We start from the raw sequence: 19,170 nt of genomic DNA on the forward strand, positions 1-19,170 counted from the left end.
GGAAAAAGTGACATGTGCCGGTTACAAAAGCATACAAAATAAACATAGCGGTATAATACTGCAATATATGGAGGACACTCAAGCACAAGAACAAACGTTACGTAGGCACTGGTGGCACTTGTGCCGGTATTGGAAACAAACAAATGTAAGAGGTAGAAAACAGTGTGTTACAAGAGAAAGTGAAGGGTGCATGTTACACACGAGTACCAAACACAGGTAGAAGGATATTACTGCAATAAATGGCAGACTCTCAAACCACAAGAACACACTGGGAAGACACTTCCATAGTCATGTAAAGTAGATTTTTCTATAATGGAAGGGCTGACATGGGGGCTGAGGTGATCATTTTCGCCAGGTCTGTTTTAACTTCCCAGTGCAGCCCTGGAAGAAGCACACACACGAGATCAAGAGTCCTTCCGGGTGAGCTACATCAACCAGGGAAGTCATTCTTGTGCCATGGTGTCAGTAACAGCACTAGCTAAGTGGTCTATGATGTCCATGGGAAGCCCAATGAGTATGTGGGCTCTCTGGTGTTGTAAGTACAAGCTGTGTAACTTCTACTTTTCAATCCATGCACGTTCCTGCTTTATCTCTCTTTTCTTGGGATACAGCAAAGCAAATGACAGCGAAGGCAGCATAGGCAGGACTGTTATTTATAGAGTACTAAACTACGTCTACGTACTCTCGTCTCTCACTCCTCTCGTCGCCCAACCCTCTCCAACAACTTCCTGGGTGGTGAAACGTGCTGCCAGCTTGCACAGTGTAGAAGCTAGGCCAAGGAGTGGCTGCATGTACCAGCAGTTATGCATGTTCCACAAGCCACAAAAGTTCCAACCCAAAAGATGGGTAGAGTGAACTTTACTGCAATCCCAAGATAGCCTCTTAGAGGCATCGAGGTCAACATGTGATTCTTCACGACTCCTTAAAGTTTAGTGGCATTAGGAGGCTGTATTTCCATGTTTTTGTTCACTAATTAGACTTCACAGCACCTAAAATGAACTTTATAGGGCTGCTTTGGGCTAGAGGTCTGCTCTTCTGAACGAAATATATACCACAATACAAGGCATGTGAGAATATGAGTCACGGTTTTTGGTTCATGGCATCTAAATATTGTAGATGCAGTGCTGAAAATGGAAAAAAAGAAGTGCAGGTACTCTGTACCAGAGTCCCTGCTTATTTCTGAGAAGTGCCCGTACTCTCCAATGAAAAGTATTACATCTCTCGTCAGAAGTGCTGGTACTCTCCCTGGTAAAATAAAAAAGTGCTGGTACTCCGTACCGGACAGTACCGGCCCATTTAAAGCACTGTGTAGATGTACAGCTACCCTAACATGTTTCTCTTGTCTCCACAGATATATGGCAAATGGTACGATGTTGCCATAGGCTCAACCTGCACGTGGTTAAAACAATACAAGGATAAGTCTGTCATGGGAACGCTGGTGATGGGTGTTGGTGAGACCAGTGACCAGCTTAGCACAACCAGCACCAGAATAAGGTAAGCTATGGTGAACCCACTGCACAAAGGCAAGACATACGGCAGACAGCCCCAAAACATCACCTCCAAACATGAATTCAAGTTTCACCTGCGGCCCTCCATCCACTGAACTGCAGCAATACCTTCATTGTACATCCATTGCTCCTTAACACCAGCTTGGGAGCTTTTCAGTGATCGGCTGAAGAAGAAAAATTACCAGATCAGCATCTGTGGCACCAATTCACAAAGGTAAACTTAGACCTGAAGTCTAAGATGACACCTGGAGTCTTCGTTTAGCTTCGTGAATCGGGCCCAATGACTTCAGGTCTAAACTTAGACTTGTGAATTGGGACCTTAGACTTCAGGACAAAACTTCGACTTCGGGTATGAACTTAGTTGATAGTGTTTGAGGATGGCCAAACTCATTAGGGTAACAGGATACTTGATCACTTGATCACCTGAACACGAACATGTACAGTTAACTCTATCCCGACAATGAGATAAGGGTATGTTTATGTCCAGAAAGTAACTACCAGAATTTTGTGTAAACATCAACCAGTATTACTCTAACATATGCTCTGCTCCATCTATGGTCAAATAGAGGGAATTCTAACACTGTTCTGGTGCCTGCCAGATTTTCAGGCTAAATACTGATTGTATAAATGAGCTTCATTTAAATGTATTGTGTGAAAATATATCATTTAAGGATATTCTGATAAACTTGAAGGAAAGAGGCCATTGTGGACCAATGTCGGATGTCCTGTTCTAGTGCGTTGGTTAAGTCCTGGACTCGCTGACGCATTTGCATACGCAAAACCAGCTCGAATCTGCTTTTAGCAGACAGAAATTCCATGACATGAGCATTGCAAGGGCTACAAAACACATAACTACAGCAAAATTATTGTTGTGTAAATCATACGATATACAACTACAGTCACATGGAAACAGGTTGCATGTTAGTTGCAAATGTAAACACTTTTTAATGTTTTTTCTCCAGGCAAGGTGTATGTTCTACAGCCTTCGGCATATATCAGAACACCAACATTCCGGGGAAATTTACTTACTACAGTCCTAGTAAGTTTATTTTAATAATTCAATTTTCATGAGTATTATGTGTTTACTTTGTATATGTTAACTCTAAGATTACAGGTCACTTGGTGAGAGATTCACTGCGGTATGCTTGGATCATGAACCCTAGTTAAAGGAGGTGCCATCATGTCCTACTGTGGTCATAGTCCTGGAGTGTGGCATAGCATCACTGCTGCTTCCTGCTTATGCTTCTAAAGAAGCTACAAGGTTTGCAGGAACAACTGGACATTGCCACCGAGCCTAAGAACTGGTATTAATAGCTATATAGGCTTCACGTCATGTTTTCACACCTCTTGACCTCACGTAAACATCTCCTTGAGCCTTGAAACCATCACCAGAATGAGGTAGAAAGTGCGACTACCCCAGTCTGAATCAGAGCATTACTAAGTTAGTCACTTCTCATTGAGACTTTAGAAGCCTATCGAGCTGTGCTGCACATGGCCCATGCAATCCTATAAATTAAGTCAATGCCCAATGGGTATTTACAAGCTGCCATGCTCACTGTCTGCTTCAAGAAGCTCATGCAGCACTATTGGTTAAATACTTCTCATTTAATATTTATTAATTTACATTTCCAGGCTCTGCGTCATGGAGCACTACGTATTCAGCCAGTGCTTATTGAGTTTTTACAAGCTCATGTGTACTCGCTTTGCGGCAGAAGGCCTAAGCAGTACTATCATTTAAATCATTGCCCATTGAGTCTTCACAGTCACCATGCTGACTCACTACTAGACTCACTACTGGAGTGAGCCCATGCAGTGCAACGAGTTAAGGGGCAGATGTATCAAGATTCCGATTTGCGAATTCTAAATAGCGATTTTTTGCGAATCGCTATTTAGAATTCGCAACAAAATGGAGTGTATGTACAAAATCGCTATTTTTTAGCGATTCCTTAATGTTCTTTATTTGTGAATTCGCATTTTGCGAAATCGCAAATAAGGATTAATTTCCAATGCATTCCTATGGGCCAGGAGGCCCATAAGAATGATAGTGCAATAATTCTCAAATTGCGAATTCGCAATTTGCTAATCGCAATTTGAGAATTATTTCAAGGGTGCAGGGGTGTCTCAAAGACCCCCTGAAATTCACATGTGTGTGCATGTGGCACACATACATGCCCTATGAACATGTATGTGCCTCACATGCCACCCTTACAAATGCCAAATATGGCATTTTTAAAAGAAATCGCAAATTACCACCAACTACAAGTTGGTGGTAATTTGCGATTTCTTAACCCAAATTCGCAAATTGAAATTGCTACATACATAGCATTTAAGGAATCGCAAAAATTGTGATTCCTTAAATGGTATGGCAAAATAAGGAATCGCAATTTTTTGCGATTACTTAAATTGCGATTTTTTGTTACATACCAAATTATGCTAAAAGGCCGTTTGCGAGTCGCAAAGGCCGAAATTCTGCGAATTTCGGCCTTTGCGAGTCGCAAAAGCCTTGATACATCTGGCCCTAAGTCACTGCCTATTGACCAGACCTTGAAAACAGCTGGTCCCTGAGGCATCGGAAAAATAGTTAACTTCACCCTGTCCTCCCCTCATAGGCAACCCAACCTCCAATTCTAACTTGATACATTGCTTTCTACCTTGTTAGACCAATCAATCCCTCTTAAATTATCTACACCCAGCTGTAAAAAACCCACCACTCATTGGTTCAATGAGGATCTAAAGGGTTTTAAAAGGTAATGTAAACAATTGGGAAGGAGAGAGCAGAAGGACTATGAGCCACAGCAGAAAGGGAAACAGCCTTTACTACGCAACCGTTGCAATGCATGCCATTACATTGCATGCCATTGCAACGAAAAAGGTGTGAAGGAGTGGGTAGAAGGTGTTGGATTTAACTCCAACACCTTCCCAACTGTTGCACGCACTGGAGTTAGAATAGATAATGAATCTATTCCATCTTCCAGCGCTCCCCGACAGAAAGTCAGGGTAATGGTTGGTGTTTCAACGGCATGCGATGTAATGGCATGCGTTGTAATGTTACATATTCCAACAGAAATCTCAATACTCAGCCCTCCTAAAGCAAAACCACTAAAAAGTTTACATCTATGCTTTTCCATAAGCAGATATTAGGATCTCATAATCCAGCCAGGGAAGTCTTTAAGTTGAAGAAAAATTATTATCCTATATTATCTGCTAACTTTCAAAAGAAGATCCATGACATAGTCAATTATGTTGCATTGTAATTTGGGGCTACTGATGTGATAATTGGGCCTTCTCTTAAGGTACATGATCAATCTCAGAAGTGCTTGCCTTAAAATCGTTTGATTTAGTTGTCTCTTCTTTGCCAACTGACATGTGCCCAATCCATCAACTGAAAAAAGTTAGCTTGATGATCCTGCCCTAGTTAATCAATTAATCTCTCCTCTCCGGCTTAGTACCAGATAAATGGGCGGAAGCTATTCTTCCTACTGTGCGCAAGAAGCATTCCATTGATCCCAAAATCTCTGCTTTTTTTTACCAATCTCTCCTCTTGAATTTTTTGCTAAATAATGGAGATTGCCGTTCAGAATCAGCTGTGTAAACACCTGAAATCACACATGAAATTGGATAAGGCTCAGCCAGCTGTTCGTAAAGGCCCTTTGACTGAGACTGTTGTGGCCAAAACCACTGTACGAAAATGAAGTGCTGGTCAATGTACTAAAAGTTTCAAAACTGTGCTGACACAACAGTCTTTTTAACATCACCTCATATGTTCAGTTGCTCTATAAATGCCAGGGGCACTTATATCAAGATACAGAACCTGCCCACCTCTTCAAAGAAGTGTTTCATTATTTAAAGAAAACAACTCACGTATATGCCCTAAGCCTCTTCCTTCCTCCTCACAGTAGGTGCTTTGTTCAAAAGCTTAAAATGCTGTTTTTTTCTCCACAGAGTGGGAAATGACCATCGAATCCTATGTTGTGTTCACCAACTATGATGAGTACGCCATCGTTCTCATGCGAAAAACCAAAGGCGGAGAGACTACCACAACTGTGAAACTTTATGGTAATGAGATACCTTTATAAGCAATGAACTAGGATCTCAGTCCACTCTCAGCAAAAACTGTGCACACATTCCACCAGGCACTACACTCTGTCTGCAAACCTTTGTCAAATTTCTACAAAGTCTACCCAGATCCTGTTACCCTACTACACATTCCACACTAGTGTTCCTAGCTTTCTCCTAGATCCCTCCCTACCTACTTTCTACGAATCACTGGAAGCTTCCTATATCGCACTGTATACATTTTTACAAATTCGTGATGGCATTCTGCAAAGACAAAAGAAGTTGGAAAAAACGCAATAAAAATATTTTTTACAAACGTTTACTAGAGAAGATATGGGAAGCTTGACATAATTTGCTGAAGGAAAACATGAAAGTCAATTGTGCAAAGCATCTGGAGTTTTGGAAATGAGATTACCCCCTCTAATCCTCGATGACACTAGGGGGCATATTATCAAGGGGGTTTATCTCCGCTTTTTTGGCTTTAAAAGCCAAGAAAGCGGAGATAAAATTATCTCCCTATTACCAAGCTGTCGCTAACAACATTTACCGACAGACCATCTTGGGCCCCACTTTGCATGTCAGTGATATTTATCACTAATGACATGCAAAGTGGGCGTGCCAAGATGTTAGCGACTGGAAACAGTCGCTAACATCGCTATCTCCTATTACCAACTTTTAGAGATATTCGTGCTAACCGCGAATATCTCCTAAAGCTAACACCTGCCTTGAGCAGTTCTTAGCCATGTTATCCAATGGGAGGTGGATAACATGGATAAGAGCATTAGCTCGGTACTGCACGAATATCGCTGACTTTTCAGCGATATTCATGCATTGCGGCCAATTTTTATCGCATTAGCGATAAACCTTGGTAATACCAAGGATTATTTGCGATAAAAATCGCCGCAGCTTAGCGGTACATTTTTGTCTCTAACCAAGCAATAGCGATAATTATCACTATTGCTTGGTAATATGCCCCTAGGAGTTGACTTTCCTCGAGGCGCTGTGAGAAGTGCAAGATGGTTTAGCTACATAATGTGAATTTTCTGTAATAGCCCTGTTACCGTTCAGTTCCAGACTCTGCTTTTGTTGGGTCTGAGACCAGGGGGAGCAAGGGCAGTGCCAGGGTTACCAAAGACCAATCAAGGGGTTTCCAGCTGCTAACCCAGGCAATCACTAATTACAGTGCTTGTAGAAAGGGTACTGCCAGACACTTACTGGTACCTAAATATAACATATGTTCTAAGCCCAAGGGCTAACTCAAACTAATGCCCAAACCATGAGGAATGCCCCCTTGTAGTTTGGTGACACAGCTGAGCCTCCAAATAATCCTGGTAAGAAATTGGTGCACAGTGAAAAGAGTATGTGTTTGCAGAACACATGTGAGGACACAGTTCTTTAAGCTGGCAATACTCAGAAAGATTCATACAGTAATAAGGAACCCTCAAATCTAAAAGCAAAGGAATGTAAGATGCACTAAAAAAGGTTTTACAGAAGTGATGATGGTGAAAATAGTTCAGATGATACAGGTGCTGAATGTGCATGGGTGACTTCACCCACTATCTTACAGAGTTGTAAGGCAGCAGAGAGGGACTGGAGTAGCCTTTGCAAAGCACACAGATGAGCAATCATGGGCGGTTCCTCCACTAGGGCGGAGGAGCGTCGCCCCACTGCTTTCTCGCAGTTTGAGAAGCAGGAACTTAAAATGGTAAAACTACCATTTTATGTTTCTGCTTCTCGCACTGCGAGAAAGCAGAAGCGTTTGGTTGCGGGCGGGTGGGTGGGCGGTGCTGCTCTACAAGCAGTGCTGGGCAGGGGAGGAGTGGTGTGCCCACGCCTGAGTGGACATGCCTGGTTTAGTCGGCCCTCTGGGGCACTCTGCGGCACTCTGCCCTCTCTCCATTCAGGCTGCAATTAAGCAAGCATGGAGGAAATGGACCTCCCATGGGCGCCTGGCTGGGAGCCGCCCCTACCAATCACAATGCTGCCATTGCAGTGTTGTGATTGGCTTAGGGGAGAGAGGCTGCCTGCTTCCTGTTCCTGAGCAGGAGCCGAGAAAACGTGGGACCCGGCCGGCCGGCGGACAGGTACATTTTAGAAATGTATGATTACATTTACCACCCCCCCCCCCCCACACCCCCCTCACACCTCACCCGCGGCCCCCGCCTGTGATTAATGCCGGCCGCGACTGTGAGCAATCGGTGTCTTGGAAAAGTTACATTATGCATGGGCTGGTTACTCTCAGCCTGAAGAGACCTATTTCCACTTCAGCATCATACATGTTGGAGTAGAACAGGACGTGCAGGCTTCCTTCACCAGGAGCAGGTGGTGGCATGGCATACTTCATTCCAGGAATGAATGTATAATGAGTGTGCCTATGTCTACTTTCTAAAAAGCTTAACCCATGGTCTATAAATATTTTTTCACTTCCCTGTAAAGCCCTAAACATATTCATTCTAAAGATCATATCAGCACCTACATTTTTGCTCACATTTTATGATGTTCTCAAGACTTTTGTATAAGTCCACTCTTATTTCCAAAGGTTCTCTGTCTAGTTTCTGCAAATTTCTACCAACTTTGCACAAATGCTTGCCCAAGGAGGTGGATTTTATGGTCACGATAATGTTCTGCCCTTTACAGTAGTATACCCTGCAGAAATTGTCTCCTCTTAGCTACTGTATTGGTCTCTCTACATGTTGTAATCTTCCAGAAGTCCTCTCTTTGGATCCTTTCCCTCTCTCTGATTTACTATCAGGCCTCTTACTCTTTGCTTGTGACTTCTTCTCGGTTTCAATTCTCTTCTTCTCACCCTCTTCTTGTTCCACCTCCAGGCAGGACTCCGGAGCTGCGGGAAAGTTTGTTTGAAGAGTTCACACAGTTTTCCTTGGAACAGGGAGTACCCAGTGACTCAATTTTTAGGATGAAAAACGAAGGTAATGAGACGTTTATCTCCGTATACTTTGCTTTCGATTTCAGATGAAAAATTTCCTGTAGTGCTTCTGACATGACAAATTCGCATCTTTGGGCCATATGTATCATCAACCTGATTTGCGATTGCCAAATAGAATTGCAAATAAGTATGTATGTACAAAATTGCATTTTTTTTGTGATTTCTTAAAATTCCTTAATTGCGATTACCAAATTGCGAATCGCAATTAAGGAATACTTTCCCATTCATTTCTTTGGGCCAGGAGGCCCATGGGAATGAATGGGAAGTTATTCTCAATTTGCGATTCGCAATTTGCTAATCGCAAATTGAGAATAATTTCAAGGGTGCAGGGGTGTCCAAAGGACACCCAGTTGCACCCCTGAAATATGCATGGGTGCCCATGTGGCGCACATACATGCCCTAAGGGCATGTATGTGCGTCACATGGCACTTTGAAAAATGCAAAAATTTGCATTTTTCAAGGAATTCGCGATTCCTTAAGAACATTTTGCTAATTTTTTTGGCTTCATACATTGCATTTAAGGAATCGCAAAATGTGTGATTCCTTAAATGCAATTGCAAAATAAGGAATCGCAAATTTTGAGATTCCTTGTTTTGCACCACATTTTGCTTCATACACACCATTTAGGAAATTCGCATTTGCGAATGTGAATTTGCTTGAAACATATGGCCCTTTGTATTTTACACTAAGCAGACTAAAACTAGTTGTTAATTTCTTGTTGCATTACATTAGCCCATGCTTCACTTAACCTTCCTGGCCAGACATAGCATTACATAGTAGTTATCCACAAGGTCATAGCTCTATTTGTATGTGTGCCCCCGTTGCAAAGCTTTATTACAGTCCTGTCCCAGTGCACCCATCTATGTGTAGTCATGTCCGGTGTTGTTTGTAGTCCAAACCCAGTATATACCTTTTACTGTAGTTCTGTAGCAGCGCATAGCCTTACTTGTATTTGCGTCCTCCGTACAAAGCATTATTGTAGTCACGTCCAAGTCCATAACTTTACATGCAGTCCAGTCCCAGTTCATAATTTTACTTTCAGGCTTGTACCAGTGCATACCTTTACTTGTAGTTCTGTCTCTGTGCATAGTTTACTTGTGGTCCTGTGCCAGTGCATAGCTTTACTTGTACCCCTGTACTGGTGATACCTTTACTCGTTGCCCTGTCCCTGTGCATAGCTTTAATTGTACTCCAGTAGCACAGCATAATTGTACTTGTAGTCTTTTCCCATTGCACAGCTTTACTTGCACCACTGCATAGTTTTATTTGTAGGCTGGTACCAGTGCATACCTTTACTTGTGTCCTGTCCCTTTGCATAGCTTTACATGTAGTCCTGTCCGTGTGAATAGAATTACTCGTGCATAATTTTGCTTTTAATCCGGTAGCGCTGCATATATTTACTTGTAGACCTGTTGCAGTGCATAGCTTTACATGTAGTCCTTTATCTATGCATAATGTTACTTTTATTCTTGTTCTGATGCATTTGTATAGGTTTAATTATAGTCATGTCCTGCTGCATACCTTTACGTGTAGTCCTGTCCCAGCTCATAGCTTCACGTGTAGTCCATACTGCTGATCACTTTATGCATAGTTGTATCAGAGTGCATACTTTTACATGTAGCCCTGTCTCGCTGCACGTCTTTACTTGTAATCCTGTCTGGTATATAGCTTTACGTAGGGTCATGTCTATGTGCACAGCATTACTTCCAGTCCTGTACCGGTGCATCAGTTTAAATAAAATAATTTTAAATAAAACAAGCACAGCTTGATTGTAATCATGTCCCGGTGCATACCTTTACATATAGTCCTGTCACGGGTGCATACCTTTACATATAGTCCTGTCCCGGGTGCATGCCTTTACATATAGTCCTGTCCCGGTGCATACCTTTACATATAGTCCTGTCCCGGGTGCATACCTTTACATATAGTCCTGTCCCGGTGCATACCTTTACATATAGTCCTGTCCCGGGTGCATACCTTTACATATAGTCCTGTCCCGGTGCATACCTTTACATATAGTCCTGTCCCGGGTGCATACCTTTACATATAGTCCTGTCCCGGTGCATACATTTACATATAGTCCTGTCCCGGGTGCATGCCTTTACATATAGTCCTGTCCCGGTGCATACCTTTACATATAGTCCTATCCCGGGTGCATACCTTTACATATAGTCCTGTCCCGGGTGCATGCCTTTACATATAGTCCTGTCCCGGGTGCATACCTTTACATATAGTCCTGTCCCGGTGCATACCTTTACATATAGTCCTGTCCCGGGTGCATACCTTTACATATAGTCCTGTCCCGGGTGCATGCCTTTACATATAGTCCTGTCCCGGTGCATACCTTTACATATAGTCCTGTCACGGGTGCCTACCTTTACATATAGTCCTGTCCCGGGTGCATGCCTTTACATATAGTCCTGTCCCGGTGCATACCTTTACATATAGTCCTGTCCCGGGTGCATACCTTTACATATAGTCCTGTCCCGGTGCATACCTATACATATAGTCCTGTCCCGGGTGCATACCTTTACATATAGTCCTGTCCCGGTGCATACCTTTACATATAGTCCTGTCCCGGGTGCATGCCTTTACATATAGTCCTGTCCTGGTGCATACCTTTACATATAGTCCTGTCCCGGGTGCATACCTTTACATATAGTCCTGTCCCGGTGCATACCTTTACATATAGTCCTGTCCCGGGTGCATACCTTTACATATAGTCCTGTCCCGGGTGCATGCCTTTACATATAGTCCTGTCCCGGTGCATAACTTTACATATAGTCCTGTCCCGGGTGCATACCTTTACATATAGTCCTGTTCCACTGCATACCTTTAAATATAGTCCTGTCCCGGATGCATACCGTTACATATAGTCCTGTCCCGGTGCATACCTTTAAATATAGTCCTGTCCCGGGTGCATACCTTTACATATAGTCCTGTCCCGGGTGCATACCTTTACATATAGTCCTGTCCCGCTGCATACCTTTAAATATAGTCCTGTCCCGGGTGCATACCTTTACATATAGTCCTGTCCCGGTGCATACCTTTACATATAGTCCTGTCCCGGGTGCATACCTTTACATATAGTCCTCTCCCAGTTCAGAATCTCACTTGTAGTCCTGTACAGCGCATATCTTTACTTGTAGTCCTGCCGGATGGTGTAGCATGCCTTAGCTTGAGACGATGTGTCTGTAACTTCAACGTCAATGTTGGGTGCGCACCTGTTGAGCATCCGTTTAGCTTTTACCAGAAACTTGCGAACTCTGGGCATGCATGTATCATGCGTAAATTGTGCCTTGCAAAATTATTTGCTATCATTTCTGTATTTCAATTGGGTATGAGCTGAATGATTTCAGATATATTCTTCAAATACCTCGACTGCATAAGAAGTGCCAAAACTCAGTGATTTCTGGGGAGGAGCTACGACACCAACCAAGATGGCCGCATAGTCTCCCGGCTCCGCCGACCTCCGTCTTTCGGCCTATTATCCTTTCGACTATCTTGGTTACCCGCACCGGATCCGTGTGTGTGATTTGACCTGCTTTCCAGTGGTGCAATCCCGGAGTTTCTCCGTCGTTGTGGAGCGGAGATACATCGATGGTCGTCCGAGGCCTAACCCAGCGGGGAAGCCGGGGTCTCGAGTGCGGGCTCTGCCGGGTCCGGGTTGAACAACAACGGACTGCTGAACGTGGTCCGCTCTCTGGAGCATTCAGACTTTTGATTGGTCTGCTACCACCAATTGCCTGGTGCTCTACAATAGGTGAGGCGACGAGTGACCCACGGCGATGTGTCGCGGGGGTCCCTGACCGGGGGTACGACATTCGCATCGTCGATCCCCCCCCGGGTTGGTACCTCGCTGCGTATTATTGCTTGTTACACATCAGTCCCTCATGGCTTACTACTGCTCCGTCTAATTTTGCCCCGGAGAAGGCGCCACTCCGTGGGTACTACCATGTTGGAGGAAGAAAAGCAGCTAGCGGAGCAGGCTCGAACTGGCCAGTCACTGCGAACGGTGCTGGAGGCACTTATGGCACTCAAGGGAACCATTGCAGCCCGGACTTGCAGCTTGCTGTCTGAGATGGATGGACTCATAGACCTGAGAGCGGATCCTGACTCGACACCCGCGTCCCGGCAACCAGCTTGCATTTCAATTTATGCCTCGGAGACTTGTATTGACCCGGCGCTGGAAGCAGGGTTTGCTCCTACTATATTTGACCTATCCGACTGTACTGTGCCCGATTACCCTGTGGAGCCGTTGGAACCCCCGATTGTGTATCCTGTGGGACACTTGCAAGATATCCCCATTCTGGAACTTTCCATTCCTTATCCTTTGTTGTTTTGGATTTTGTCGACTCCCCTCCCCTGTCGGGCTTACAAGATGGCGGATGGGGTAATGCTTGGCTTCGGAGGCGGGGAGGGGCATCTTTGGCACCGACTTTCCACATCAAGAACTGCCGCACTTTTCTTCTCTGTTTGCCCCTTTTCTTTGGACTCTTGCAGTGCTTCGTGGAAAAAACTTTCTTTAATTAATGATTTCTGTGCATTTGATAGGCGGGACCAGGGTTGATACTGTTATCTGGGTCTCTCATTGTCGTATAGGTTTACCGGGATTGATTATCTGATCTAACGGAGTCCGGGGCAGGGTTGGTCTTGACGGAGGAAGGAGACCGGGAGTCCGTACAATATGCCCTCCTCCGATTTCCCTCATTGGGTGGGGTTCTTTGTCTTTTCTTTCTTTCTCATCTTCTATATTTCGGGTTCTCTTACTGGGCGACAGGCACGCTGCGAGGGGGGTGGCCGTAGTCATCAGCAGCGGTGCAGGGTGGGGGGGTGTGGGGATGGGTGTTCGTTTTTATTTTTGTTCTAGGGCCTCTTTCTTCCTTCTCTTCCCCTTGTTTTCCTCTCTTTTCTTCTCCCGGGTTAGTATAGTGGGTTCGGTTTCACACATCCTGATCTCTATATTTGTACCTTGATTGTTCGAGGTTTTGGCGTTCTGGGGCAGACATTACTGATGGAGTCGACAATCACAATGCACTAGTTTATCCTGATGACTTACGTCTTACCTCTGTTGACTTAGTTGATAGCGAGTTTCTCTTGGATATGTGGTTTTTTTGCTCGCCCCCACTTTGTGATCCGAGACGCTGTGCCATACCTGACTCTCTCTACTTATTATTTTAAAATGAAAACCTCTTATCCTGTGTCTAACTTGAATTACCTTTGCAACCGATGCGCATTGTGACTTAAGATCCTATGATTAGCGGCCCGCCCTGGGGGTTGTAGGCCCTTGTTTGTATTTGATTGCAAATGTTAAATAAAGGTTTTCAACAAAAAAAAAAAAAAAGAAGTGCCAAAACTGAGGCTCTTCAATGTGCATAGTCAATGCTTGAGGCAAATTCTGTAACAACACAGGAATAAATACCACCAGCTCCATCTGTTCGTAGCTTTCATTAAGGTCAAGCTTTGAGAACACACATGGCAATTACATCCATGAAGCTTACCCTGGATGTGTGGGGAGATGTGTCTTTCTCTTGTTATGGTGGTTTTGAGTTGCCTTATGAACTGTAAACCATTATTAATCTGATTCTGGGACAATTTGGGTATCATGAGGTGGGCATTATAGACGTTAAATAATGTCTCGATGTAGCAGGTTGAGTATCCTCTTCGCTTGCTTCTGAACATTGACATTGTAGAGGATCCCACTGTATACTGGTGACCGTGCATTCCTAGCCACTCTGTGCCCCATTAACCATGGGTGCAAGCCACTCTCTCCGCCCTGATCCAATAAATGCTGTAATAACGATGCTCCCCTGGGTACCCAATACCAACGCACTTATTGTGTCAAGTTCTAACTGTTTTATTTCTCTTGTCCTCCGTTACAGGTGAATGTACTCCTGGGGAGAGAGCAGCTCCAGTCAGGGTGAGTCCCAGGGGAAGGCTGTGCTGTGGGGAGGCAATGTGGGTTCAAACTATTGAGAGGTTTCTAATGCTGCTACTGCTAATTAGATGGTGCTGTACAGTTTATAATCCATACTTTTGGCACAAGCTTTGAATCATACCCTTATTGTTGCACCATTGCATATCAGCTCGTGCTGGCGGCTCAGTGGCCAGGGCCTGTGTTCGACCTCATGGTCACAGGTTAAAATCCTGGCAGGTCCACTCAGCCTTTCATCCATTTGAGGTCTATAAAATGAGTACCATTGAGTTGGGTAACAATAAACATCTGTTATTCAGCACCAAGGTGCTTCCGGGTAAACACGCGTGAAGTAGCCCTGTGATCACATGAGTGATAAACCAAGAAGATCTAATACTAATGTAGCATAACAAAACACAACTCTATATAACATAATAATGGTGCATACCACAATGGAACAGCACAACTTCACATTTTAATAATGACGGTACCATCAAGACCCCCACCTCAGGTGAAATCAACAACTCAGATGTGTCTTAACAAATGTTAGATGCCTAGATTTCGGTGAAATTCAATCCTTTTCTATCTATATCTTGTATATGCAGAGAATCCAGAGAGCGGCTGTACTCGAAGAAGAGGGCTCAGGTGATGGCGGCCCCATTAAATTCAACGGTAATGGAGGTGAGTATTCTGTGTACGCCTGTTGATCTTCACGCGGGATGAGGCATATCTTTAAAGTGACTGCACCTTAAGAGGAATGCTTCCAATTAAATTCTCAAGACTTTTTACAATGAGAACTAATGTAAAGGACAATGTCAGGAAATAAAATTGACTGCACTGATAAGTTGTAGAACAGGTGAGTGACATTGTAGGATAAACAAGCAATATGTCCAACGCTCAGTCAAAACGCAGTGGACACACTTGGTGCATTAGGAATAAGATTCATAGTTTTCCAAAACTGTGAACCCTTGATGTGTGTGAGTCACTCCAGATGAGTAAGTCTTGGTAGTGCTGCACTGACCGGACAAAGATGTGTGGCTAGAGTCTGAGCCACAGGGTGTGAAGAAGGAAAAGAATGAGTGGGGCCTCTATTAACTGATGTAGGGACCATCAAGACTTCAATGACTCCAATGAAGAGTGAGGAGTCAGCTGCCACTCGTGGGTATGGGTAAGACTCTACTGAGGTGTTTTTTATAAGATGTGATATGCCACTGACATAGGTATGTGTAACACAGGGCTGAGGTGTATGTCACTGTGTGCGGACTAGTAAGGCTCCACTGAGGTGTAGGATGTTGTGTGGCGATGGGGAAGATTCTGCTAAAGTGTAGGATGTGATTTTGGGGAATGCATATGACTCAGTCTAGGGCACTCATTGCAAGCTGTTCAGCGAAGTATGCCTGGAAATGTGGGGAAAGATACTGCTCTGGTCAACTACGCGCGGTCCCATGTTCTTAGACATAAAATGACTGGTTCCCCAAAAACCCAGATCTGCTTTTATCAGATGTGGATTTGAACCCAGTAAAACCAAACGATAAGAGGGGTTGGTGCTGGGGGCACAGGTGTAACCTAGTCCCTGCCTGCCCCCTCTAGCATCACAGGGGGAGAAGATAACTCTACTCCAGGTGGAGGCACAGCCTCCCCCAATCACATCCCAACACACCTTGCATGAACCATTGCTCCCACACTCACCCCCTAAGATTTAACATCTGCATCAAGCACATTGTAAATATTAGAAGAATAGTCCATGGAATCTCAGCAAACAAATATATGATGTTACTTAGTAGACCATTACTTAGCAAGTTTTTACTAAAATGTTTTTACATCATAAATACCATTACTACGTAAGATTTAACTGTGCATGCTTTTAGTTCGCAAATACCTTTAAAAGTAGTAACTATGCATTTACTTTGCAGTATATTACTAAGTATACAACTGCTACGCATTTTTGACTTTTTTACCCTTACCCTCATACACTACATTACCCTCCACTACCTAAACATCACTACACTACCCTAAAACACTACCCTACACTACACAAACACCACAGCACTACCCTAAACCCAAATACACTACTCTACACTACATAAACACAACCCTACAAACTAAAAGACAGCTCCCTGCACGACCACTACCCTAAACCCATATACACTAATCCACACTACATAAACACAACCCTAAAACCTAAAAGACAACTTCCTGCACCACAACACTACCCTAAACCCATATACACTACTCTACACTACATAAACACAACCCTGCAACCTAAAAGACAACCCCCTGCACGACCACTACCCTAAACCCAAATACTCTACTCTACACTACAAACACAACCCTGAAACCTAAAAGACAACCCACTGCACGACCACTACCCTAAACCCAAATACACTACTGTACACTACATAAACACAACCCTAAAACCTAAAAGACAACCCTTGCATGGCCACTACCCTAAACCCAAATACACTACTCTGCACTACATAAACACAACCCTAAAACCTAAAAGACAACCCCCTGCATGACCCCAAAAAGTACACTGCCCTACTTACCTCATTCTCCTCGTGGTCCCTCGCTTCACCGTGCTTCCTTTCTTCTCCTGCTTCAGGCATCGTCAGAGCTGCACGTTGTTGTTTGGAAAGAGAAGCGCCTCCTTTTCCAAACAACAATGTGAATAGTCAGCCAAGTAATTGACTTTGCTAAGTAACGGTATATGCGAAGTAGAAGCATGCAAAATTAAAGCATGTGAAGTAAAAGATTCTGCTAAGTAAAAAAATCATAGTAATGGTAAGTCGTAGTAGTGGCCGCAAAGTAATGGTAGATTACCTCAGCGAACATGCAGATGGTACTTTCTGATCAGCATAGTTATTCCTCGTTCTGAGAGCTATAACGTCTGCTAGTCAGATTTAGGTGTGGGATACTGACCAGAATCTGGATCTGGAACAATATCCCTATACCGGACTGGCTTTAGCGCTGGTGAGGCCTGGTGCAACAGTGTTTGCTAGCATCCCCAATGACCACCACCGCCACGGTTTCCCTCATTACAACCTTTTAACAGTGACCCACAAGTCTCAATAACCACTTTCCCTCGGATGCATTTAATTTGCTTTATAGCGCCACTCAAACCAGTGTAAGGTGTCAGAGTACTTTACATTGCACATACATTACACAGAGACAATCAATCATACGTGTGTAAATCAGTGTATAGGAAATGTTACATAAGAAAGAGTGCAGGAGTCGCATGTCATCCATACTGGTAGGCATTATAGTTTAAGAGTGCTTGGTCTGGAAAAGCACAAACTGAGGATTTAAGATGTAACACCATGGTTGGGGGTTCTCTTTAATAATAAGAATTGATTTCTACCCAAATGAATCCTTTTTGCAACATTAGGATAATAAAACATCAAAACATCAAAGTTCTCTAATCTTTACCTTTCAGTTTGCATGCATCACTGTAATGACAGTTACTAGATCACTGTTCTATATTAGGATTTGTACTTATAAACTGCAAGTAACAAAAGGATCTCGCTGACAAAAGCAGTAACCCACTGACCTAGTTACATTATATGCACTTAATGATCTGCATGGTACACGTTCTTTGCAGAAAGCATATTAACCCTATGCACTAATTTAGGATCAGTCAAAACTTCTATAAGACAAAACTCCGATCTCTCTGCAGAAAGAACATTAATCACAGGAGTAATCTTGACATTTTTATTGTTACCTGAAAATTGGTGGAGGCCAGAAATGGCAACAAGTGCTTTTAAACCATAATATATTTGCAATGGCACCCCACCTGACGTCAGCGCCCGGTGCGGTGGCACTGGTCACACCACCTTGAGCCGGCCCTGTGCCTATATCCATGATGGACACCCCTCCACCCCACGCCAATGCAGATCCAAGTTAGGAAAGACTTGAAGGCACATCTTTTTAATAAAACTCTACATCATAAGGCGTTAACAGTCCACAAATCAGCTACCTCTCCTATCGCTCGTTGACTTCATGCAAATCTTTAACCTTGTTTAGTACTCTGCTGCATTTTGACTCGGTTTGCACTATAGAAATACCACATACATACAAAATACCCCTCACTTTGACCATACCTCTAAGGTTAAAGTCTGATCGCTACGTCAAGTTTTCAGGAAGAGATGTGCTCCACCTAACAATTTTTTAATGGCCAAATAGTGCATTTTAGGGTACACTTTTTAAAGAATTTGACCAAGAAGCAAAACATCTTCCATTTGGTTCTGACTCGGCACTCATACAAAAAAAAAAGAACTGTAAATGTGCTGAGGCTGACCTACACTGAAAGCTGAAAGCGATAGTGGACTTTCTCCTGCCGTCTCACCTTGTCTACCTTTCAGTTTTTCTTTTATCCTGACTTTTTTCCTTTTCTCACTTGTATACTTCAATTCTTTTCGGTCTCGCCCTCGCTCTGTGTTTGGCCCTCTCTCTCTCTCTCTCTCTCTCTCTCTCTCTCTCTCTCTGTCTCCCTCTCTTTTTACTTTATTCCCCAGCTTCTTTGTCATTTACAGACAGGACTAGGTCCTTAAAGCAGTCATTGTACTCACTGGGACCGGCCTGCAAGCCATCCGGCCCAGTGGCAGTCCACATAGTGAGTGGCCCCTTAAGAGGGGGTTCCTAATGCCACTGAATGACCTCTTTGGTCACTCAAAGATGCAGAGGGATCTAAATGTAAACTAGTCTGCACCCCACATGCCAATCTCATTCCCTTGAGACCACCCCTTGCA

General features: G+C 43.7%; 1 protein-coding gene across 1 annotated transcript in view; it reads left to right on the top strand.

The window, feature by feature from the left end:
• AMBP (alpha-1-microglobulin/bikunin precursor) overlaps positions 1–19,170 on the top strand; it is a 54,016-nt gene that overhangs the window by 16,626 nt on the left and 18,220 nt on the right. The window contains exons 2-7 of the mRNA XM_086921179.1: positions 1,352–1,494; positions 2,471–2,547; positions 5,451–5,564; positions 8,393–8,494; positions 14,394–14,431; positions 15,031–15,106. Of these exons, the coding sequence (XP_086777305.1) occupies positions 1,352–1,494; positions 2,471–2,547; positions 5,451–5,564; positions 8,393–8,494; positions 14,394–14,431; positions 15,031–15,106 (550 nt within the window). The remainder of the gene's footprint in view (positions 1–1,351; positions 1,495–2,470; positions 2,548–5,450; positions 5,565–8,392; positions 8,495–14,393; positions 14,432–15,030; positions 15,107–19,170) is intronic.

The sequence above is a fragment of the Lissotriton vulgaris genome, chromosome 5 (genome assembly GCF_964263255.1).
Source record: "Lissotriton vulgaris chromosome 5, aLisVul1.2, whole genome shotgun sequence".
Lineage (NCBI taxonomy): Eukaryota > Metazoa > Chordata > Amphibia > Caudata > Salamandridae > Lissotriton > Lissotriton vulgaris.